General features: G+C 56.7%; 3 protein-coding genes across 3 annotated transcripts; 2 read left to right on the top strand and 1 right to left on the bottom strand.

Annotated features, from left to right (window-relative positions):
- Positions 1–639: 639 nt before the first annotated feature.
- NCLIV_001410 (conserved hypothetical protein) lies at positions 640–3,422 on the bottom strand (the record flags this gene model as incomplete). Its single annotated transcript, XM_003879639.1, has 4 exons — positions 640–1,772; positions 2,100–2,158; positions 2,522–2,655; positions 3,117–3,422. The coding sequence occupies 4 exons, from the start codon at positions 3,420–3,422 to the stop codon at positions 640–642; spliced, it is 1,632 nt and encodes a 543-aa protein (XP_003879688.1).
- A 5,066-nt stretch (positions 3,423–8,488) lies between these two features.
- Positions 8,489–18,019, top strand: NCLIV_001400 (uncharacterized protein; the record flags this gene model as incomplete). The annotated part of the gene is made up of 16 exons (XM_003879638.1): positions 8,489–8,714; positions 8,963–8,989; positions 9,372–9,458; positions 9,723–9,794; positions 10,034–10,351; positions 10,682–10,913; positions 11,126–11,274; positions 11,756–12,058; positions 12,402–12,785; positions 13,193–13,699; positions 14,006–14,158; positions 14,624–14,835; positions 15,251–15,826; positions 16,164–16,711; positions 17,086–17,347; positions 17,804–18,019. Coding segments are annotated over 16 exons (4,272 nt in total), but the record flags the coding sequence as incomplete, so codon positions are not given.
- A 2,532-nt stretch (positions 18,020–20,551) lies between these two features.
- Positions 20,552–22,630, top strand: NCLIV_001397 (uncharacterized protein; the record flags this gene model as incomplete). Its single annotated transcript, XM_003879637.1, has 5 exons — positions 20,552–20,583; positions 20,800–20,900; positions 20,955–21,008; positions 21,498–21,914; positions 22,425–22,630. 5 exons carry the CDS (start codon positions 20,552–20,554, stop codon positions 22,628–22,630), a joined length of 810 nt encoding a protein of 269 aa, XP_003879686.1.
- Between the last annotated feature and the right edge of the window lie 1,689 nt (positions 22,631–24,319).

Genomic DNA, 24,319 nt, shown 5'->3' with positions numbered 1-24,319 from the left:
GCAGCTTTCTTGAAATATCGAGATATGTGTGGCCACGCAGAGTCGACCGCCTGGGCACCCGTCTACGCCTTTACGGCCGTCGAGCGTTGGGTGCCTCAACACGGACGTAAGCCTCGGCTGTCGCGTGTTTTTGCTATCCACAGTGGCGCATCAGTCAGGCAAATCCCCTTCTGTGTGTTTCCTCGACAGAACCCGGAAACTGACAGATTGAACGCTTAAAGGAGTGAGGGCCTGGCGCAACGGGTGGCGAGCTGGGGGGAGGGTGCGTCCAACTACGTTGTTCTGTCTGTGCAGGTTTATCGCACTGCGTGACTCTCTTCTTCTCTTCTGAGACGGCTTGTGCCTTCTGCACAAACCCTGTGGACCTGACCCCTGGGCGCGACTCGATCCTAGACCGCTGACCACGCAGAGCTGCCACGAAGCGCGGCCTGACACGAGAAAGCGCAGGGGGAGGCAGGCGCCGTTGCCTTCGAACCAGTGCTTTGACCTTAGCACGCGTGCAGTTGCTGGAGCGTTTTCGCACCAAAGACTTTCTGCATCGCGAACCCGAAGCCCCGGCCTTTTCCTCACCCATGAGGAACGTGTGCGAGAGAAGACACAGAGACAGGAAAACGGGCCAGTCTCCCAGCCATGCCTGCATCACAAACCTGGTACGAGCTCGACGCGTACAGCAGGCGGGAGGGGCTCTTTTTCGCGTGGGGATTTGGCGTCGGCTGCAAAGAGCGCGTCTGCAAAGACGTCCTCCAAACGCAGTCGGGCCGAAGCATCTTCGCGGACCATTTTCGCTGCGAGAGCTGCCAGGCGCCGCGCCTCCTCTTTCTGCTGCGCCTGGCTGGGCCACCGTACAGACGCCGCGGGCGAGGCGCCAGCTTTTCTCTTTGGAAACAGAGAGGACAGCCACCCCGAACGCACAGAGACACTGAACAGCCCCCGCAGCGTCGCCCATCTCTGCTTCGCCAAAACGTTCGGCTCCAGAACGTTCGTCGCCAGTTCCGCGAACGCCTTCCCGAGGTTGGCAATGTCGGCCTGCTCTGTCCGAGCCGCTCGCGCCTCGGCCTTCGGCGTCAGCCTCTGCGCAGGTCCACTAGGCGCTGCAGGCTGGGCTTCCTTCCGTTCCGCTCCATCGCTTCCGCCTCGCGCCGAGTTTTTCGCACCCAGTGCCTCGCTTCTCCCAGAGAGGCCCTCTGCGCTCTGTTGGCCGAGCGCCTCGCCACCTCCACTCTGCTCGCCTTCCTTGCGTTCTGCGCCCCAGATCGTCTGCCACATCCGCGCTAGAGCAGCGAGGAGAGCGGCCCCGATGCCGTGCTTCGCCGTCTCCGCTGGCTCGGCTGCGGAGACCGCCGCGAGAACGTTCAGGCGAATGTGTCCCTCGAGGTCCACCTCAAAGTGCGAAAGCTCCAGAGACAGCGGAGACTTCACGCCTGCAGCCCGCAGCGCGCGCACCGCGAGGGCCATCTCGCGGGCTGCCCTCGACACGTGGAGAGCCTTGGGGTGTTTCGCGACGTTGTCGAGAGATCCTTTTGACGCCGGGAAGAAAAAGTAGAGGAGCGGGGCCTCGGCATCGCGGAAAATGCCGAGCGGTTCGAAGAGGAAGGCGCCTTGTTTCCGCAGGAATGATGCGGACCGCTCGACAATCAGCTCTCGGATACTCGCCGACAGCGAAAAGGGCTCTGTCGGGTGCGACTCCGCATGCGCCAGCGGCAGCGCTGTGACGACCGTGCTCTCGCTGCCGGATGGCTGTTTCCCTTGCACAGCGGCCAGGCGCTCCTTCACTGTAGGGCCAACGTCATTCACGTGAACAGACAGGGGCGCATGCGTCAGAGCCTCCGAGCGAAACCTAGACAGCTCTTCACTCAGTGCTCCGTCCAGTGTCGGCAGTTTCGCCACGAAACGCCTCCATCGTATGTCCTTTAGGCGAATTCCTGCGCAGACAGAGAGAGAGAGAGTCTACGAGCGAACGTGGAAAACCCGAGCGTCGCACCACACGCATGCCGCGAAGATGTGGCTAGGCAGCTTGACTCGAGCTCGCGCTTCGAAACTACCGACGGGCGAACGCTCAGACGAAACGTTCGGGCGAAAAAAGCAAAATCGCAACTTACTGTAGTGCACCAGAACCGCCACGACGACCGCCGACAGGAAAACGAGCTGAGCACGTCGCCTATAGAAAAACAGTCGCGGAACCCCAAATCGATGTGGAGATTCGTGCACGGCTGGCTAATTCACAAAGCTGGGACTGCGGACTTCCCCACGAAACTACCCACCTATCTGCATCCATCTCCATACTATATATATATATATATATACGTATATGTATGTATATGTATATATATACATATAGGCATGTCCTAAACATATATACATGCATGTCGTGTGCACGCAAGCTGGAATGAGCAGCGATGCCGAGCTCTCCACGTTCTCGTGGCATAGACCGCCAGCGGAAAAGCGAGTTGAGACGGGGGTGATTCTGCACAAATGACTCGGGGATGATGTGAGCAGTCGTGCACGCGTTGTGGCGCCTTACCCCCTTCTTCCTTCAGAGGGGCCAGCGCGTGAGAGACGCAGCCTCGAGTAGCGGAAAGCGGAGGAATAGTCAAAGAAGTGGATGGCTCTGTGAGGACTCCACGTCGCGCCTGTCTGTAGGTTTCCCCCCGATTCCTGCAGACAGGAGAAAAGATCGAAATGCCGCCGAGCGCCCATGGAAGGAGGTTGTGTGAAAAGGCGCCGGAGAAAGAGGACGCACTGGCGGATTCTAAGGCGCCTGCCGAGGAAGGAAAACGAACGACCTGTCGCAGTCCCCGGCGTGGCAGCGATGTATCAGCCTGTGCGTGTTTGCACCAGCGCGGTGGCGGTTGCACAGAAAACGGGGAGTTCTCGCTGTAGGCGGTCGCCTTGTTTCGAAATGCAGAATCTCGAGACGCGATCGCCAGTGCTGGACAATTTGTCGCCCCCATTTTCGGAAATTGTGAAACCGATCCTCCAGAGATACAAAAGTTCAGATCGAAAGAGAGGGGTGAAGAGCAGTTATCGAGGAATGGTCGGAGTGCTTGTGGGTAAACCCGTGACACATACCAAGGATGGGAGAGCGCCTCTACGGAGTAGGGGCGAGGAAGACGTACCTTGACGAAGAAGCGGAATTCGTCAGGGTCGTCGTCAGCGCTCTCAGATGTGCTACTGTGCCGGGGGTGAAGGAAGATGGACTCTGTCGCTTCGGACTCGTGGAATTGTCTCCCCGGATGCCACGGCGAGTCTTCACGCGACTGCTGTGTCTGCAGTGGCGATTCGGAAGAAGGATCCCCGGCGACGGACCCGTGGCTAAGACCGAAGGCAAGGAGCAAGAGAACAGACCATTGCAGAAAAGAGGCGGCAGGAACCCAGGACGAGAGAGAGAGAAAGCGGTCGGGGGACGAGGAAACGAGCACCATGTTCTGGAGACATGGTCTACATGCACTGCGGAGGAAAAGAAGGGCGAGTAAAACAACAGGCAGAACGGACGAGCCAAAGAAACGCCCTAGCGGGATTCGCTCTTTCTGTGTACATACGGCGGAAGCTGTCCGTTTTTTGCCCCGTGCAAGTTGAAGAAAAAGCCCGCAAGGCAGCAGCCGCCTGGAGTGGGCAAAACAAGACGGTTCCTTCCCTGCGGCAGAGGGAGCGTAGTTATTAGAACAGGACAACAGTACGGGACTCGTCGGCAGCGGTGAGCGACCGCGGAAAACAGGAAACCGGCTCGGTCAGTGTTCACGAGCAGAAAGTTCGGTCACTCAAACGGTGTGATGTTTGAAACTTGGAAGGTGGCTGACACAGTTCACGTCCTTTCTCGCGAAGGCGGGAATCGAGCTCGGCTTCACTGCTGCGACGTTTTGAAAACCTATCGTGGTCCTCGACTTGAGGAAAGCGCCTGGAGCAAGCGTTCTGCGTTCCGGACAGGTTTCTTCGTTCTCAAAGCGATTAGAAGCATGCTTGTCGCCCTGAGGCATGCAGGCGGGAAAAGCGCAGCGCTGTTACCGGCCACGCAAGGACGGACCATAGTGCCTTAATGCACCTAAACGGCCGCTCGAAATTCCTGTGCCTCAGCACGGGATGCGGCTTGCGTTGCCGGGGAAAAACATGTTCGTTTCAAAGCACGATGCGCGACCTTCGCGGCCGCTCTCTGGTGACTCTCTCGTGCATAGAGGGCGGGCCACACGTCCACAAAGCTCACTGGACGAGAGTCCGGGTGATGCACGGACGCCGGAGCACAAAGGACCAGACGGGTGTGCCTTCTTTTCGCGGCTCCGACTGTTTTGGGAAAAGCGGAGAACACGTCGCCGCTGCATCCTACGTCAACCTGAAAGTCTTAGAGTGCATCCGAGCACTGCAGAGACTTTTCGTGTGCAGTTCCCCCAAGGATGGAGCCAGAGCGCGGAAATTGTCATTTGGATCTTTTCCACGGACCCGCCCGTGGTGTCTGCGGTGTACCGTGCGTCGCGCTCGTGGGGAGGCCGACCCAGGGGGCGTTGCGCAGATGGACGAGACGGGACAGGAACCTAAAGCGAGACGAAAGGGTGCTCTCTCCCAAACCTCGCGCTCAAAACAAAGCGTCCACGAAAAGGCTACCTTTGGATGCGAGTAGGGTACGCCGAGCTCCGCCATCAACTGGTCTCTCGCCCCAGTGGCGCCACCGCAAGCTCGGGTAAAAAAGATATCGCTGCAGGGCTAGACCCCGTCGTTTAGTCACGAGCTACCCTGGTGGGTTTCTGCCTTCCTTTAGCAATGCGCTTTTGCTTGGTCACATTCCTTGCGGTCCTCATATGAGAGAATATTTCCCTTCTGGGGCGCACCAGGAGAGGCACAGATACAGTTTAGAGGCAAACAGACACGCAGGCGGACAGTTGGATTCAGCATCTTCGAGGGGCGAAACGCGCTTGGCGCAGGCGAAGCTCCATGAACATGATGCATTCAGTTCACTTCTCCTGTATCTTGACCAAGCCAGGATGGGCGGAAGCAAAAACGTTCGGCAGTTCTTGTCGAAGTTCGTCCAGAGCGCGCGTGCATAATAGCGTCCCGTTTTTTGCCAAACGTTTCTCCACACGCTCTAGCATAAGAAGTCTACATTCGTGCGAAGCGGTTGTCTGCCTGCTCATCGCAGAATGTGTACCAGGCTCTGACGAGCTGAAAACCTCCTTCCTGATCCCGAAGAAAACAGTCCAGCGAGCCACGATGTCTTCCTGAAACGCGCCCGGCAATAAAACCGGGTGTCCTGTGGCAAGAGCAGCCCAATGTAGTCAGATTGATAAACGCAGATAGCGGAGGAATCAGCAAATGGTTTCTTTTTAAGAGTGTTTCTCCGTAATTGTGAACGCGGGGTGCCACACGCACCGAACAGGATGCCGCGGAAAACTCGAGCAAAGTCTAAGCGGGACACGGCACATGTCTGAATCAGAGCCGATGGGGATCGTGCAGCGGAACTCCCACATAGCAGCCAGTCTGCATGCGTCAGTCGCCTCGACATAGAACAAACACAGGACGGCTGGAGTTGCCATCAGCTGCTAACCTCTCACAAACACCACCTTTTCCTGTTAACAGTGTGACCCTGAATGGTAGAATGTGGGCTGGGCACTAAGGGGAGAGTTGTACCCAGCTGTGAGTGGGAACTGCATCACCAAGCTCACATAACAAGCGTGTAGATTCAAACACCAGTACCTACGGACAACTCGATCACGGGATCCCGGATGACCACGTTCTCTCCGTACCGCCCCGTCGGCCTTCCGAGTGAGTAGAGGCATCTAATTCTGCCCAGCGAGTTGTGGAGAATCGGTGTGAAACTTGAATCCATGGTGTATCAAGTAAGGAGGCTCTGCCCTACGAATACAACAGGGATAGACATTGCAGTTCATGGAGCTCTATCAAAGTGGTCAAATGCGCCCCCTATATCGTATAGACGAATCATGTGCTGATGCTTCCCAGATGTGCGAGACAGTCTTGTGGCGAAAAACTGAAGCTAGACTCCTGTTACACACATTGTAAAATGAGATTCCTAGGTTTAAACAAACTACCTTTTCCTGGAGAGGATGGAAATGGTTCAACGGCCAGACCCTAAGCAGCTCCGCCCTAAAACGAGGCGTACCAAACTGGAGCATTATGGACGACTCTCCTTTTATTGGAAAAGCTGCTATAGACAACACAGACGACCATGCTTCCACACCAGCTCTGTCCTGGAAGGTGACCCCTGCAAACACTTATCAAGCAGTTGCTTTGTTCCCTTCTCTCCTTCTTCCTGCAAGCACAGCGAAGGTGTATCTGCTTTGGATGCCTGTTGTGAGGCTAGCTGTAATGCGTTGAGGAAGGACTGACCCCCAGTTTTTCTTGTATAAGCATTGACGTGTCCAGCAAACGCTGTACTCCATTTCGATTTTGAGGCAACGCAGCTTCACACGAATCACGCAACATCGACTGGACATACCAAGAGGCACTAAATGAGTGCTCTGCACGACACGGGGAAGTCGTCGTACGATCGAATTATTCCCAAGTCTCATCTCTGGCTGTCGGTGGCAATTGACCCGGAGAAAGCTGAGCCATTGAGCGGCAATCCGTCCACTCGTTGAGTGTGAAAACAAACGGGGAGTTACTGTAGTGGACACGGGTTAACGATGACTCGTGGACAGCTCCAGAGCCGTCGTTTCGGCAGCAACCGTGACCCCGCGCCAATAGGAATAAGGGGAACTGTCGTCCTTTGCCCAAGAAGTGTCTCTTCGGTAAGAGTTGATGGGCGCTTTGGGCGGACCCAAGAAGCTCAAAAGGTCAACGATGGCACAAGGGAGGAAAATCAACATATTCACAAATACCCCGAGAGTCGCTTGCTGTCGCGCTGGAAAGCTCTATGAGGCAGGCACACGCCAGTTAATGCGAGGCGCTCCACTTTGGTTCGCTTACGCAGTTTACAGGCACCGCGTAACTCCGCCACTCCAAGGAGTTCGTGCTTAGAGTAGCTGGGAAGTGAGCAGTCAGACGCCTGGATGCAAAGATGATCTTTTCTGGAGCTTCACTAGACGAGTTTTTAACACCCTCGTCTCTACGCCTGCAGACCGGTCAGGTGTCCACACGACGGCCACCGCTCATGTCTTTTTTGCACTTTCTTTCCTGACACGAACGAGGGTTATCTGTGCTGTCCGAGCGCCTCTTCTAAGTCTCGCTTCTACCCGTCTTGGTGCGTTCTGCCGCTTACCCTTTGCCTGCCGCCAGTGGGGACCCGCCCGGAGCAAGACAAAACTGCTCCGGCATTAAAAAGGTTCCGCCCGAGCTGGGAAACCCTGGAAGCTCCCACACGAGAAGCGCCCTTTTCGGGTGACAACTAGGCGACTGAGAATCCTATAGTTCTCCAAAAGAGGCTGCCTCTGCTGCTCTCTCCGTTTTTACGAGCGTACACATTTCCCCACGAAGCAACTGGACCGCAGACCGAGGCTAGCCAGCCCTTTTAGGAAGCACGGCGCCAAGGCGCCATAAACACGCAGCTCGAGGCTGCGAGCGCGAAAGACACGTTTTCTGGAGGCTCTTTTCGACGACCTCGAGGCCACGCGTCGGCTCGCCGCGAGCAGCTTGCAGGCCTGCGCTCTACTAGTCTCTGAGGCTGCTGCTGAGAGCGGTGAACGAAAGACCACCTCTTTCTAATGCCTCCGCTCCGACGGTTCCAAGGAGCTCTTTTACCTTTCCCTTCTCGAGGCGCAGTTCACGTGTCTCGGTCAAAGTCCTTTGGTGCCCGGCGTTCCCGCACCGCCCACTCAAAATCCGCTTCTCTCTCACACCACTTCACGCGCTGTCTGGGAGGAGACTACGCGGCTTTGTCTTGAATTCGTGAGGCCGCTCCCGCGGTTTCTCTGGACGTTTGCGTTTCGCGTGGAGTACGTGAAGGCAAATCTAGGAAACCGAAAGGCCTGAAAGGTTTGCCTGCACGAAAGGAGATTCCCGGTTCGGTCTGCTCGACTGCACGGCCGCAGTCAAACCGGTGCGTCACAGGGCTGAGCTATCGGCGGCGCGCGCCGGCTCTCAAGCAAGACACGGCGTCGTGGCAAGGCACCGCTACCGTATTTTTCTGTTTTCACCAGATCTCACCTCTACCTTTTCTTTTCTCTCAGCGCCGCTTCAGGGACGCTGCGTGCGTTTTGTCTCTTGCAAAAACTGAAAACCCAGGCGGCAGTTGACCTGTGCGGATTCCGCGGCACGTTGCCGGGGCCGGTTGGATGTGGCATTTCCGCGTGCCCGGTTTTCAGGCGTTTCTCGGCCGGGAGTCTCCGACTCAGCCGCACGAGGACAATCGATTTTTCGCGCGCCCACCACTCCCCATCCTCCTCTAAAGCCTCCGTCACCTGCGAGACGTCCGCAAGGAAGGGCCGTTGCCGACGCCCGAGTCGCAGTTCTGACCCCGGTGCTGGCGAGAGGGTGCACCAAGGCCGTCTACTCGCCGTGCGCGTTTTCCACTTTGCCTCGCCCGAATCGTTTTGATCTGCCTATCGCCATGAGGGCGTTCCGCTTCGTCTTCCTCGGCTATGTCGCTGCACTGGCTCTCGGCGCTCTTGTCGGCGTCGACAGGGTTGCCGACGCCGAGAGTGTGACCGACGGGTTACGGAGGAAAAAAAGCAAAGGAAAGAGAGGCCACTATGACGTCAATCTCGAAATGACGCCGATACCGCTAAAAAAAGGCAACGCAGACCCAGCTCCTTCGCCCGCGCCTTACGCCGAACGTAAGCCAGCAAGCAGATACGTTCTGTAGGACCATCGGCTGTACCCGGGGGTTGCGACTGAGGAAAGACAAGGGAAGTCTTTTCCAGTCAAGAGGCGTGTGGAATTCTGGCCGCCAGTTCTTTTCGTTTTCCACCAAACAGGCGCTTTCGGAAGCGTCACAAAGGGGACACGTCCAGAGCCATCGGGTTCATCGTGTCCGCTTTTCTCATTGGCGTGTGTCCTGCGTTGCTTCTTGCGTTTTCCTCAGCGGCTAAATGGCCTTTCACTAGCTCTTGTAAGTTTGAATGGGGACATTCGGAAGACACCACACAGATACAGGGCGGGAGTTTAGTACCGTGGATCCTGTTACGGCATGCCGGCAGCACAGTGTGTTGGAGTTGGAAACCCGCCGATTGCCTGCGTGCACTCTCTTGGAACCAGCCTGAGATCTCGAGCAAAAACACGCATGCCGTTGGGCCTTGGCATTCAGCCTTCCGTGCTTTCAATTCCGGGTCTTTCGCTCTGCTAGCTTGTCTTTTCTGCGAAAAAAGTGCTCTCCGTAGCAACGAACCTCTTGTCGTCGACCGTGTACGTCTCGCGGCCCGCGTTTCGCACGGGTGTCGAGCCTTCCAGTCCCTTTTCCCCGACTTTCAACTCCCGTTCCCTTTTCTCATCAGGCGTGTATAACGAGGTTGAGCTCTACCGTCCCGGAGTGAAAGAGTACCTGCATGCACAGACATATGACCCCCTGGCTCCTATTGCGAGTAAGGCCGCCGGTTCACCTCGCTTGGAGGGACACCCGTGCCCCGACGAGCTTCCAAATTGCATTTCCGCTTTGGCGTTCTAGGTTCGCGACGTCGAAAAACACAACTTAGCCTTACATCTATTCGTGGGCAGTTTTCAGGCGCCAGGCCGTCCGCACACCACGACTTTGTCCCTGCTCTCGAGACCAATCTTTTCTCTGTGGCTTCGGCTTCCCCGTGAAGGAAGCTCCAACTACGTTGCACAGAGCCTCTCCGTTGTCTCAGGCAACCAAAAGAACAACCTGCTGGCCCTCAGGGAGTTGATGGGTTCCGAGTTCCTGACGCGAGGCGTTGCACGTAAGCCAAGACCGTCTTTCAGCGTGACCGCACATGCGGTCCGACAGGGACAGTTCTTGCCAGGGAGGTTTGCGCTGCTTGAAAAAGGGTTTCCGTTGCACTTGTATGCTTTTCGTCGCTCCCGATTCTCTCCGTCGACCGCCTCTTCGCAGCCTAGACACTCTGAGGTCCTCGTTCTCTAGTTCCTGTTTCGTGGCGCCACATACCTGTTTGTTTTTGCTGTCTCTCGTTCGCTACAGATGCCAAGAACGATCTTTGCCTGAGACTCCGCGACCTTGTCGGCAGCGGGCTGCCTTGTCGCGCCCGTTCCGTTCCCGCGCTGGATTGTGCGCAGCTGTCTCGGGCGCTCGTGGAGGCGTATTTAGACGCTTTCGAAGGGGAACTTGCGGGTTCAGCCCCGTCGTCAGAAAACGACTGTGGAAAGGCGTATGCACACGCCGTCGCTCTTCACGATTTGCTGGTTATCGAGCGTCCTCTCACTATCGTTCACACGTCCGCCGAACCTGAAGAGTTGAGGGACAAACTGAATGCCCTCTTCGGGGGAACTACTCGGGAAGGTACGTCTCTTTTGGCGCATTCTCCACAAGCAAACGCACGAGCGATAGCGCTGGACTGGCCATCGTTTCCCCTCTCGTCTGTGTCTCGCGTTGTTGCCTGAAACACGCTTCAAATGGGCCTTAATTGGGGAGACAGAGGGTTTCGTAGAAGAAACCGGAGAGTCACCAACTGCTTGCTTGGCCTAGCGTATGCTCTGTTCTCGCGGCGCCCTGTTTTCGCCTCCCAGATGGGCGCATGCAGCGGATCTGTGTAGATTCGTGGGGGGGGGGGCCTAGGATCTGGACGGGGTGTCTGCATTCTCTGACATCGTGCCGTTTTCTGCTCCACAGTCCCAGCACCCTCAGCGGAGGATCCCACAACCGAAACAGTTGACGACGGCCAACCATCGCGAGGGTCAGCGGGCTCGTCCTCTTCAGAAACAGTCCCACAGTCGTCCCTCCTCTCGATCGGTTCTCGGGCTGCCGTCTCCGACGTCTACGCCCAAGAAAACGCTGCTTCCGATGGAGACTCGGCTACAGCCCCTTCGGCCTCGCAAGCGGCCGCCAGTTTGGTGGAACTCAGGTAGGAATTCTCCGACGGTTTTCTCAGCGAGTTCGATAGCACTCTTCTCTCTTGGCTCTGGTCCCTGCCGTGTCGCACCGCTGAAGCCGGCATCTGCCTTTTCGCGCGACTCAGTGAGTAGACCCCTACAGAAAGGGGAGAGGCTTACACAGTCCTTTCCGCGGTGGCCGCAGTTCCCGCCCGTCTCTGCATGTCGCTGAGTGTCTCACCAGCAAACTGAAGAACAAACTACTCGGAAAGCCCCTCGGTCCTCCAGACACCACCGGCGTCCGGCCGTTCCCCTACGAACCTGGCCTCACTGCAACGCTGCATGCCAGCACTGCGCGTCATCTCTTCTTCGTCGGCGCCCGAAGCCCCATTGGTAAGCGACCCGGTTCGACAGGCCGCGTCCGTGAACGCTTGGCTTGACAGCAGGCTCTGGCGGTGTGTGTGGTGGAAGAGCGCGGGTTTTTGTCGAGAAAAAGGCTCGCGCGGCGAGCGTTCGGAGACAAGGGGTCGGGAATGATTTTGGGGCGCGTTGAAAGGAGTCATCTCTGCAGGCTCTGCCGCAACGCAGCTTCTCGAGGCGCCGCCCTCCCTGTGTCCCGGGTTCCTCTGCCGTCGTGCACCAGCCAGTTTCCCCTATCTAGAAATACAGAACGTTTTCCTTTCGTTCGCCCCAAGTTCTCCACACGCACTCTTCGATTTGTCGTCCAGGGTTCTTTGTCGCGGCTGACTCCCTTGCGTGACGTTTGGGTTTGTGGCGTCCCGGGCACTGAGTGTCAGCTTTTTTGGAGGCAGTGTCGACGTTTCCTCTTGACTGGCCATGCGTCTTTGCGCCTCCGGCCGCTGTCCTCCTGCAGTGTCCTTGCTGTATAACCTCTTGTTCCAAGCCTGGTACCGGTGGGACGAACTGTTCACCGGCGATGGCGCTTCTCGGCCCTTCCCGAGCATCTCGACGCTCCTCCGAGCGGGGTCGCAGGAGCGGTTCAGCCACATCGACGGACTCTGCGGAGTGGCTCTGAAGAAGCTGAAGCCGAAGCCCAAGACGCCCTCCACTCTGCCGACCATCCCGAGAGAGAAAATGTTTCGGCGATCGCGCGTCGTGGGCAAAGCGAAGTTCTCCTGCGATCTTCTCCACCGCACACTTGTGGCTCTCGACCTAGGTAAGCCGGAAAGTTTTGAGGCGCGGCGGGGGCATCTGTGAAAAATCCCGACGCTGACGGACGGTGCGTTTTTTCTGCGTGTTCTCTCGCCTTCGGCTCTCACAAACCCGAGAGAGTCTCTGCTGGCGCCCCGCACGACCGCAGAATCCCCTCCCGATCTCTGCAAGCACACAGAGCTCGCGCTGGCCCTCCACGCCCAGATACACCCGCAGGCTTGTCACGCGGTGTGGGAACGGAACAGCCCAGAGCAGGTGTTCTGGAGTTCGCCCTGTGTGCCTGGCTGACGACCTGTGACTCTTCCACCTGTTCCGCGTTTTCTCCGTGGCGTGTGCGTCTCTGTCAGCCGAATCGGCCGCCGTCACGGACTTCAACGCGCGAATGGAGTCGCTTGACGACGAGAAGAAGAAGCGCAGCGTTCTCCTCGAGCACAGCGCCAGTGGAGCCTCGAATTTCCGGCGGCTCTGTCTCGCCTTCCGCAAGAGCGTGGAGGGCGTCTCGGATGTCACCAGCCTGGTGTCCTGCTCGTTCGCAGACACGGTCCTTACCCAGGCGTCGTCGACCACAGCGACGCCGAGCAGCTCTGATGTTTCGGAAGAGGACCAATTCGTTCTCCTGGAGACCAAGACTGGCGCCACGCCACCGGAAGAGATGTCTGACGACGAAGACTCTCCAGAGGAGCAAGAGGCTGCGGCCCGCAGGAACTTCCATTGGTTCAAGTTGCGAGCGGGTACGCGCAACCGGTCTGCGAGGCACTGCGTGAATGTGGACCTGTGCACGTCCCCTATATGCGGTTCTGCGCTGTGGGGTCGCTGTTGCTGCCATGTAGATCCATCGTCTCTCGCTTTTACCTCGCTCAAAAGCGTAACAGGGCTGGCCGCTTCGGGGCGACAACATGCGCCATGGCCAGCGAAGTTTTTCCGTGTGCGTGTCGAGGGGCAGGCCTGAAGCGAGGCCAGCTGCCTTTCTCTCGAGCAAAACCACGCAGCCTGCGCGGACCCTGTTCGCGTTTCCTTACCGTCCTGAGGCTTCATTGAGGCTGCCACGACGCCCTCGACTCCAAAGGGGAATCGGCCTGTCTGCGCCAGAGGCGTCCTTCAGACTCTCTCGGCTTCTCTCCGGTGCGGTTGCCTGCAGCTGCACAGCTGGGTGCCGCGAACGTCCGCGACGTGCTCAGCCTGGACTACGGCCCTTGGTGGACGCCGATGCTTTTCGTCGACGAGCGGAGCTTGAAGGAGGTCGAAGGCAAAGCGACGAAGGTCAAGGCGACGTGCGCCAAGCTCGGCAAGAGCAAGAAGCCGGTCGCTGCCGACACCGTCTGCACGGCGACGTGGAAGAAAACTTGGTGGCAAAAGAACTGCTCGAAGAACTTGGCGCGATTGCTCTGCAGCCCCGTCACAGACGTTCTCGGCCTCGACGGCCGGGGAACCACATCGAAAGTCCTCAGAGCACTCGCGTCGAGCGACGCGCAAGTGAAGAAGGCGAGTCAGGCCACGAAGGGAAGGCCTTTCGCCTCCTTGGCAAGCAACCGAGCGACGCAACGAACGGTGTTCTCGAAGAACGCTTACGCTCCAGCCCTGCTCAGTGCCTTGCAATTCTACTCGAGCTCCACGCTGTCAAACGCAGAACTCCTGGGCGGACTGGGTAAGTGCTGTGATAAAGCAGGAAGACTCCGACAAGGAAAAGTCCCGCCGACACAGATGCGTGTGAAGAGCTGCATGCGGGAGGACTCTGGGGTTCCGGCGGGACGGGAACTGCAGAGGATTCGAACTTCTGCACGGCCGTTGCAGCCAAGTGGACCTCTAAGGGCGGCTGGCCACCTGTGTTGTCTCCTAGGGTTTTGCCGGGTTGTATCGGCGAACGCGCGCGCGGCTCTGCAGCGTGCCGCAACGTGTCATCGCTCGTGTGGGCCCTCAATCGAAGTCTGTCTTGTGTGTGTTGTCTTGACAGACCACCCGAGCATTTGGGACATTGGACTGATCACGTCTCTCTTTGCGGGGAACGGGAAGAGACGGTGGCTCTTTAGCCGTTTCACCGGTTCTCTCATGAGACGCCTTGGAACCCGACTCTCAGAGAAAGCGTACCAGCCGTCGATGTTGCAGTGTAAGTGGCGGGGTCATGGCTGTTTGGCTTCATACATCCGAGCTTTTCTAGCTTCTTTCCGGGGCTTTCTCTAGCTCTCGTGTCTGCCGCAGCAGGCACCCTCTTTTGACTGACGAAGCGTGCCAGGTCCGTGGTACGATATCGTGCCTCTGCCTATTGGATTTGAGTTACGCCGCTGTTAACGCAAAAAGATGATCGAAAACAACGGCGCCGGCGTTCATGGGCCAAACGCGCTCGGCGGGGAAGCTCGTTGGTTTCGCCTCTCGGCTGTGCAGACCTGGAGGAAACCCTCATAGGCCATGTGTTCAGTCTCGCGTGCTTTTCTCGAGGAGACATACCGTTTTCTTTTGGAGTCGCTGCCCGCTGGACGAAGAGCGTCTCTGTCGCTTTGACGACGCTGCGAATTCGAGGCGTTTGGGTGCATCTGGGAGGGACGCGGTTGCCGCTTTTCTGTTTTGCCTCCAGTTTTGCATCAGAAGCTGAGTCCGGAGACTCGTCGAAAAATGTTCCAAGCTATCCAAGTTTTGGTCCACCCACTGGCGATGAAACACGTGAACCAGATGGCCGTGCTGTACAGCGACAGCCGAGGGAAAATCAACAGCGAAGGTGGCTTCGCCGAGGAGATTGACAAGACTCTGAAGTCATGGGCAACCCACGGCATGAACGACAGACTCGTCGTGCGTCTTACACACATACCTGTGGAAATCGAGGGGATTCGCACCGAAAGAACCTCCGCGTCACAGATATGCGCTTTCCGAGCCTAGACGTTCTCATCGCTCTGTGACTGCTTTCCGGCACCTGACTCGAGCGGCTGCCCCAGGGTCGTGGAAAGGAGGCGGGTCGCAGAAAGAAAGGGGTTGGCGGCCACTCGCGCGGGGATGCAACTGGAATCGGAGTCTTGTCTCGATACGTGACCTTGGCGGTCTTTTTCTGTCGCTCTCATGCGCGGGTCCCTGGCTCTCCGTCAACGTGTGCAGGTCTCTGTGTGCCGTCTCCTGCTCGTGTCGCTCGTGGGCTTTCGCTGTATCTGCTGTCCAAGTTGCGGCGCATCCGCCCGACGTGTCCGTGCGCTGCGTCTCTGCGTTTATTCAGAAAAAGATGGAAGAGGGTGATAACGTGACAGCGGCTGACTTCGCCGGGGTGAACATTATGACCATGCCCATTCCAACGCGCGAGACTCTGGACGCGATGGTCGCCGAGCGCCTCGATCGGTCCATGCGCCGACTGCAGGAGAACCCTGAGAACGTCGAGATGTCGCGCGCCGGTTGCGACTTCCTCAGCCACGCGTCGAACGCGATCACCGTGATCAACGACTCACGCTTCCTGCTGTCTCGATTTGGATCTGAAAACATTATGTTTCTGGGGAAAGTCGTGAAGCGCAGCGAAACGTCGATGCGGTCTCAGGGGTTCTTCGCGCGGACATGGTCAGGAATGAAGACGACGCTGAGGAGTCTCCTGCGGCTGCCGCCGTACATGGCCAGACACTTTGTCTTCGCGGTTGTCAAAGTCCGGGAAGACTTGGTGAGTCAAGTCGTGAAGGAAATGGCCACGATCTACAACCGCCACACGGCAGTCTTCAAGAACGAAATTGCGTTCCGCAAAGCCGTCAGCGAGCTCAGCATCACCTACGAAAATCTCCTGCAAAAGAAGATCCGAGAACCGTTCGCGGTAAGCGTTGACAGGCAGACGTTCCTCAGCAGCGAGCTCGAGAAAAAAGTTTCGGAAGAACGGACCGTGTTTCTGCCCCACTCGCCGGCGTCGCGTCGCAGGTTTCGCGCTAACGAGCAGACGCCTTGAGGAAGGAAAACGAAAAACGCACGCACTTTCTGGTGGCGGGGGAGAGCTGTCCACATCTTCCCCGCTGTGTCTCTGGTGCGGCCTTCGAGACGTTTGAGGAAGCAAGGGAGAGGGGCAGAAAAGGACGTTTCCAGGGCTCTCCCATCCCCTCTCGAGCTGTGGCGGTCCACAGTTCCACGCGTTTTTTCTCCTCTGTGTCTCTCTCCAGGTCCCCGTGCACTCGCTCCTGGACATGATTCACCCGTACTACGCGCAGATGGACGGCAAGACGCGCAACGAGGAGTTCCAGGCGTCGGCGCTGTCCCAGATTTTCGCTCAGGCGTGGTCGCTGTTTTTCTCGGTGTCGATGAACAACTACATTAACCCGGAGGCGACGGCGAAACTGGAGGCCGAGTATTCGAAGGATGCCTGGAAGAAATCCCTCACGGATAACCTGGCTGTCAACTCGTTCCGAACCGTCTTCCTGGGCAGTGACATGCCGCTGAAACTCTACGACCAGCTGATCCCCAGAGATCAGAAACAGATGCTGAAGCGAGCGAAATACGGCGTGGCTACCATGTTCGCCTACCAAACCGTCATGACGGGGCGTCTCTACTCGGCGCAGAGCCTGCCTAATCTCGGCATGTTCCTCAAGGCTCAAGGCCCCTACTTTGGACACATGATTGTCCGCTGGCAGAGATCGCGCCGGGATCAGCGCATTGTGGAAATCCTTTCCTGGATCACCCTCGCCCTCTTCTGCTTCGCTGCTGTCGGCGTGTGAGTGGCTCTTCTGCGAGGCTTTCAGACGGCGCGCGCGTTCGGAAGGGAACAGACGGCCAGGGGCGCATCCAGATGCACGAGAAAGAGAAAGGAGGGAGCGCGCACGCGACAAAACCGGTCTTCCGAGTAGACAAACACACACACACACGCTGTTAGCGTTTTGGAGCAAGGGGAGAGAGACCGAAAGGGAAAGGGAGGCGGGTTCGGGTCTTCACCTCTCGGGACTGTCTCGCCGAGACTGCGAGAGAGAGAGAGTTGGTCGCCAGTGCCCACAGAGTTTCAAAGGTTTTCGCCTGGATTGTGTTTCTGAACGGTGCACACCGTAGGCTTTACACGCAGGCGTTTGATCTCTGTTCGATTCGTTCTTCCAGGGCCATGCAACAAACCACTCAAGTGGTCGAGCAAGTCGCGCAAAACCAGAGCAGTCTAGCGCCGGAGCTCACCGGCTGTCCCCCGATGGGAATCTGCGTCGACGGGTCTATCGGGGATCCTGTCGCCTCGCCCCCCGCCGCTGCAACCAGTGCGGTGTTCCAGAGTCTCGCGCTCGTTGGAATCGGCATGCTGCTCGGCCCAGCGTTCGCAATCTGGCAGATTGCCGTGTCCCACATCAAGATTCTTGCGCGATTTGAAATGGTAAGGTGGGGGCCTCCAGGGAGAGGCGAGTCCCACGCTCAAGAGACCTGAAGGGCTGGAAAGACAGCGCCGACGGCCGCTTCTGAGTGGTCGAGTCGAGCACCCTGTGGACAGCCGGACGGATTCCTGGACCCGGCGCCGCTTGTCTGCGGCGGTAGTCTCACGTAGTGTGCAGAGAGAGAGAGAGGGCGAGGGGGGAACGTGAAAAGCCGCAAAGGGTTCGTTTTTCGCAAGCGTCAGCCTGGGGAAATCGAACCACTGCGTGTGCCTGTGAGAAACTGCGTGCTTTGGTGCTCGTGCATCAAGACGGAACTCACAAGAAGGTCGACAGGAGAAGCGACGGGGGGGCGGAAGGCGCAGCAGGTGAATGTGTACACTATGTAGGGACTGCCTCGTTCAAGTTTCACCGCCAGGGGTTATCGTTTGCCGTTTAGCTCTTCGTTTTTTTCTTCGTAGGTTGTCGCGAATGCGTTCCGGCGCATGGGGCGGTGGTTCCACAAGAAGTGGAGAGGCCGCTGGTTCTCCAAGAAGCAAAACGAGGCAATTCAGAAGGAAATGGAGAGGCAAACCGGCAAGCTCAAGGCCGAGCAAGCAAAGTTGGCGAGTCAAAAATCCCCCGATCTCATCGATCAGAGTGTCTCTTCTACCGCACCTGGTCTGGACTTTGGTGCCGGTGCGTCTGCGCCTCCAGAAGAACCCTCCGGCAGCCCTTCGGCTCCGCCTCCAGAAGGGGGCTTTTTTGAGATCGACTCGGTGTCCAGGCGAAGGCCACGTTTCGACAGAATCATGCACATCCAGAAACACAACGCGCTAGTTGCGCGTTTGACTAATCTCTAGTCCGGCTTTTTGAGACGAACAAACAGGAGCCTCTGCACATCCTTCCGGCCCCTGTAGCAAAACACGCGTTCTCTTTCTAGCGGAAAAGCGCAGCGACTTGCCTGCGAAAGATCTGTGACGGAGAGAATGCACTGAGACTCGCGCGCGTTGGGAGAACCTACGCTATATGAGCTTCTCTGGACTGTGCAGAAATCGTCTTTTTTGCCGGGTACAGGGTTCGCGACTGCAGTTCGCATCCCGGACTTTGAGGGACTGTAGACAATCTCTTTTCAGCTTGGCGTACTCTCTTGGATTTCTTGATGGACGTGAGTGCAGTTGCCGTGTGACGTTCACGTTCGCAGACGCAGTGAAACCCCCTCTAAAACCTTCCGTTCTCATCATTGATCCATTAAAGAATTTTAATCCAGAGAGACGTGCGGTGCACGGCTAGTCGTACGCGCCGCTAGATCTGCCTCATCCAGAGACCTGAGTTCGGCCTCAGACACAGCCGAGGCAAAGAAAAAAGAGACTCAGTCTAGAAAGCAAACGATGCTCCCGCGCCTCGATTTTTTCGGCGGCCACCGATACGCGAGATTCAACACTCGCTGCACTCTGTGAGAGCCCACATCAGCCGCTCTCCAGCGAGGCAAATCGCACTCCGATGTATGCGTTCTGACTTAGGAAAACGCGCAGATGCGTTCGTATTTGCCTATTCAGAATGTACATTCTGGTGGGGTGGACCCCGACGTCCAGGTGTAATTTTAAACGAGCGCTCCGTGTGTTCTGAACCGAATCGCTGGCTGCGGTTTTCGCTTCGCTCTAAACTCGCCACGGCAACACAATCCCAGCTTTTGCCGCGTGTTACAAAACGTTAACCAAGGTTGAACAACCCGACTCGGCTGCCTTTTTTTCTTCCGGCATTTGCACGCCTTCGCCACGGCATACAGACGCGACACGGCAGAGACAGGTAAGTCTGAGAGGAAGCAAGCATGAAACAGATAAACTGGAAGCCGCCACTCGACAGATTGGCGACTGCATCGGGAGCGTGCGCGTTTGTCTTCGGACTTGCAGTGAAAGAAGCAGAGGGATTTCGCGCCGGCAGCCTCCAGCCAGTCCCAGGGGCCGGATAAAAACACATACTGACAGGGCCAAATCGCCGACTATTTGCGCTAGCAACTTTACATGGGACATACAAATTACAATCCGCCGCTTGGACACGGACCCCTGCGCACACTAGTGAGAGTCGTGAATTATATAGACGACTGCGGCATCGCGTTCTTGGCTTGTGAGGCGGCGAGGTTGTCGGATCTCCGTGGCCGTCGTAGCGCCTCCCCACCACCGTGGTCGCGTGATACGCCGGAAACTTACTTGAGAGATCGACGGATTTGAGGTGCTGTCCACTGTCACCAGGTTCGCGGGCATCCGTTCCCCATACCGCTTCCTTTTTCGGCGAAAGCAAAAGAGAGAAACGGTTTCTTTTCTGCCGCTCTTCTAACCGGTTGGCCGTGCCGGCACCCGAACCATCCGCCAGGGTACCCTCGACGAGCGGCGCATGTGCGCGAGTGTCTTGTGAGAGGATTCTCCAAGAAAAATCCAGAGACATCCTCAACTGGGCGACAGGCACACTCTGTCAGCTCCGCTCGAAGCGAGTCGTCGAGGTTTTTTGTTGCGTTCTGATTCATAAAGGTATACGGCCTTTGGGTCTCAGGGGGTTTTGAGACTCGAGAAAGCCGTGAGCCCGCACTCGAGCGCGTCGGCTCCATCCGAAGCAACAGGACAGCAGTTAGCTGCCTCTTTAACAAGGGATTTTTTTGCAACACCTGCTTTCCTTCAGCAACTGTCAAGTCATCTACTTTCGGCGGTGGCCTTGGGAGGGCAGGGAGTTTCCTTCTAGGGGATGTCTTTCTCCACCGCTCTTCCAGTGCAAGCTTACTCTGACCTATAAACACACCGAATTCAAGCGCAGGACGCAGTTGCCCCGTTCTTGGTTTAATCGTCTGCTGCTTCCCATTTCTCACCCATCTCCGTTTTTTCTCAAGGAAACAGTCTCCCAGACAGATTCGCGAGGGGAGATTTCCCGGATTGTTGCCGCGAAGCAACCTCAATCGCGTTTCCTTTTGCCTGCGCAGGCCAGCTTGGCAGTCGGCGTTCACCGCGTTTTCCGCTTGCGCGCGATGCAGCTTTGACAGTTTTTAATGGTGCGTTGATAGCCCTCCCAGAAAGGCGTTCCTTAAAGACATCTTCGCCTGACTGCATTTCGGGGTGTCGACTGCTCTTCTACGTCGGGCGCTGGGGTAGCACCGGCGCCTTTTCGCCGACTCTATCGACGGGGCCGCGGAACAGCCACAACTGACGATCCTCGTTTACTACCAGAAGGGAAAAAAAATCATGGAACTCTCCGGAAAACAAAAGGCACCATCGTCACGAATTTGCAGCTCTGCTCTGCTAAGACGGAAGCCGCTGGTGAGCTAGGTTTCTTCCCGGTGGGTCCAGTCCAGTTTCAACACGGGATCACGCCTCCCGATGGTTCAAAATGGATCGCATGAGACACTTTCACGGAAAGGAGAGTCCCTGCGTATTTTCCGAGCGGCCGCCGCGCGAACACGCGAAATAGACGTTTGTGTATGCCTGCGTAGCGCCCGTTTCTCGTCTTTCAATTGGTATGGTGTGCCGCTTCGCTTGAACAAGGCAAGTCTTCGACCCTGGGTATTGACCTTCTGTACGTGTGGTTCGTGGCGTACAAAAATGGCGCTCTGGTGACTTACTGCCTTGCTGTGTTTCTGCCGTTCAGGTCATCCGCCACATCGATGCATGGAAGCTGGAGTCGGCATTTTGCGAAATCAGTGTAGGCGACCCATCAAACTCCGAAACAGGACTGTTCCTCGTTGCTGCCCTATTGCCGCTTTCCTTTTGCTCGCCTCCCGTCTTCCCTCTAAGGCTTGTTTTTCGTGCGGAGCTCCAAAAAACGTGCAGAGCGCCCCTTCTAGCTAGACTTCTGTTACACATTGTACCACGGGATTCCGTTTCTCCACACCTTTTCCTTCGAGGCTGCGCACCATCGTAGTGGCCTTGTCGCGTCTTGACGTTAAATCCAAGGATATATGCATAGGTATGAAGATTAACATAGTGCTAGCCAATGAATACAACACACCAGATACTTAACTAAGGTGAAGAACCTGTATTTACATGGAATATTTTAGAGCAACTCTTCGAACATATCGGTACCATAGAAGATAAATCCACATCTAGTTGCTAAGACAGCTCCAAGAGATACTACACAGTGGAAATCTCCGCGTCTGCTTGCTTGTGTCCGTCGGAACGAATCAAAACGAGGATTCCTCGCAGCAGGAAACACCCTCTCTCGCGGCTTCTTCCGCCGGCGAAAACGATGAGCATCTCGCACGTCCCACTCTCTTCATTCGGCAGCTTTCCGCATCCCATCCGGCCGTGGACGGAATCAGAGTGGCACGTACCAGCGACGGCTCTATGCCGACCCTCTGCCGTTTTGCTCTGGTCTCCGGATGCATTTACTTTTCAAAGACACCGCTGCTTGCCACGTTTGAGGATAGCTGCTTTGCCTTTTCGTTGCCCGCCTGTGCTGTTTCCGCAGGGATCTTCGCGGACCATTCAACGGAAGGAAGCAGTCGCCGGTTTAGCACGGTACCTGGTAAGCTCCCCGTTTCCCCCTTCTCTTTTCCCCTGTACGAATCGCTCTCTCTCTCCACAGTTCCCCTGCGCCCACAGCAGCTGGGTACATTTGCCTCACGCCGACAACGGTAGAACGCGTCGATTTGCCTACCCCCTGAACCGATGCCTCGAAATCGGTTGGGCAGGGGCCGCTTTTTCTCACCCACTACGACACAAAGTGGAAGACTCCAGGGATATTTCGGCGACATCCTGGGTGTTTCCTCCGAAACGGTTGCGGCTCTTTGCTCCTGAGTTTCGGCGACGAGCCGCCGCGTAGACAGGAAACGAGAGGTCTTAAGGCCGTGTCCCATGATTTTTCGTTTTTGCCAAAGTTCTCTCGCGCTTCCCTCCTGCACGTTGTTTCGGATCCTCGTGTGATTGGGTCGTTGTGGCATGGGGACTACCGTGGGTTGGTTACAGAAGGCTCAGTTGGTTTCCAAATGTCCTCGCCTTCTTTGATTTCAGGGATTTGCTCCGTCAGAGCAAGAAGTTGACACTTTTTTCCAGCGAGTGAATGGCCGGTGTGACCTGGCAGCCTTTGGCCGTTTCTGTTCTCTCCTCGTCCATGACGAAGATAAAGTGACGACTTTCCGAGAGCTGTTTCTCGTGTACGATCGCGAACAAACAGGAAAACTCAAGAAGCGAGTGGTGAAAATGATTTTCTGTAACCTTGGCGAACCGTTGTCTGCCGACGACTGGAGGTGCTTCGAACAAATCTTTGGTCTAGCAGATAAATGTGATGACGACTTGGTGCCCTACGAGCCTCTTGTGAAGAAGTAAGTGCCGCACACAACTTCCAGAACGTTTCAAGAGACAGTACGGCCCTGTTTGCGTTCCCGGCACACTCCGCATTCTCGTAGGCGTCCCCTCGAATCCACGCGCAGATTTACGAGATCCCGACGGCTTTTTCGACCGGTGTCTACACGACCAGGCGGCAAAATGCAGTTCCCGACGTGCCGTGTCCCGACTATAGACTCCGCTTCCGCATCTCCCTTGAAGGGATACGCCGACTTTCAATTCTGTATTCCTGTGTGTGGAAGGAAGATACACAAACACGGGCATACAACCGCCCTCCTCTGTGTCCTTTTCTTTCACGCAGGCTCCTGGACCTGCCGGAGTGACCAGATCGCAAAGAGAAAAACGAGCAGAGTGTGCCCGTCTCTTCGCCTTGAGATATTCTCCTGTCCAAGATAAATCCTACGGCTTTCCGGTCTAGACTCCCACATCACCATGACTGCATGAGTTGACCTCTTCTTTACCGGAAGGCACCTGACCGTCAGCGATTTCTCCCAAGACAGGCCCCGAGTGGCTTTCTTTTTCACGAGCAGAAACGTGCCGCGTTTTCTTGGGAAAGAGGTCCAGAGGATAGGTCCCACAGCGCCTCCTTCGATTCTCAGTCGGCAGTTCCCTTCCTTTTAAAACTAGGATAGTCTTGCTTTTTTCCTCTGCCTCCCTTCCTTTATCCCGTGTCGATCCATGGGTAGGTCCGTGGTCCCCATATCGGCGCGCTTTAAAAAAAGGCTGGTCGCTACCGTAAAACAGTGCGACTTCTGTCTCCAAGGGCGTCCCGCCGCTCGGACGAACGCAGTATTTTTCCCGAAGATATGCATAACAGCGCTTCGATTCTTCCGCTGGCCTTTTATACTCGCCAGCACATCTTTCCTGCGACACGTTGGAGACGCTAGCCGTTACGTTTCGTGTTTGAACTCGCGTTGTCTCTTCCAACCGGTGTTTCGCAAAAACGCCACACACCAGGAGCCTCCCTATGGGCCTCTTGCGTGCACCCGTCGCTCCAAGCATCGAAACAAAGCAACCGCGCGGAGACGCAAGAATACCAGCTTCTACACAAACACTGACATTACGACAGCGATTCCGCCCCTCCTCAAACTGCACTATTGTTTTCTCCGTGGTCTCTCGCCGCCTGCTTCTCGTTTGTCTCGTCTCTTCTCTTGCTTTCCCCCCCTCGGTCCATCTTGTTTCTCAGCTGTGTCTGCCCTTGTCTCCTCGCCGTCTTTCTGTCTCTCTGTGATTTCCCCTTCCCCCCTGGCCCCGCTCCCACGACTCCGTCGAGCGTCGGCGCTCGCCTCAGGAAGCTCGTCTGCATGCGATTGGCCGTCAGATGGGTTTTCCACGACACGCGAAACAACGCCCACAACAGCCAGCACTCGACAAAATGTTGCACTTTCGCAGGTTCAGCGCCGGAGGGGCCGATTCCCCCCTGCAGCGTTTTTTCGACGACACATCCACCGCAAAGACAGCTCTTCTTTTGTCTCTTCCGCGACCAGCCCTTCTCGCGGTTGCTCTACTTTTCGCCTTGCAGGTACAAAGACATGCCTATAGTCCTCTCGGCGTCACGGCCACGATTCTCGGCGCGTTTTCTCAAATGTCTCCACCTATGCCTACCGCTCTCCCCCAAACCCTGCGCGCTCTTACACGTTTGCATTCTTTCCAAAAGGAAACCCGGTTCCT

The sequence above is a fragment of the Neospora caninum genome, chromosome Ia (genome assembly GCF_000208865.1).
Source record: "Neospora caninum Liverpool complete genome, chromosome Ia".
Taxonomy (NCBI): domain Eukaryota; phylum Apicomplexa; class Conoidasida; order Eucoccidiorida; family Sarcocystidae; genus Neospora; species Neospora caninum.
Note: the sequence above shows the minus strand (reverse complement) of the source record. Positions and strands in the feature narration are given on the sequence as shown.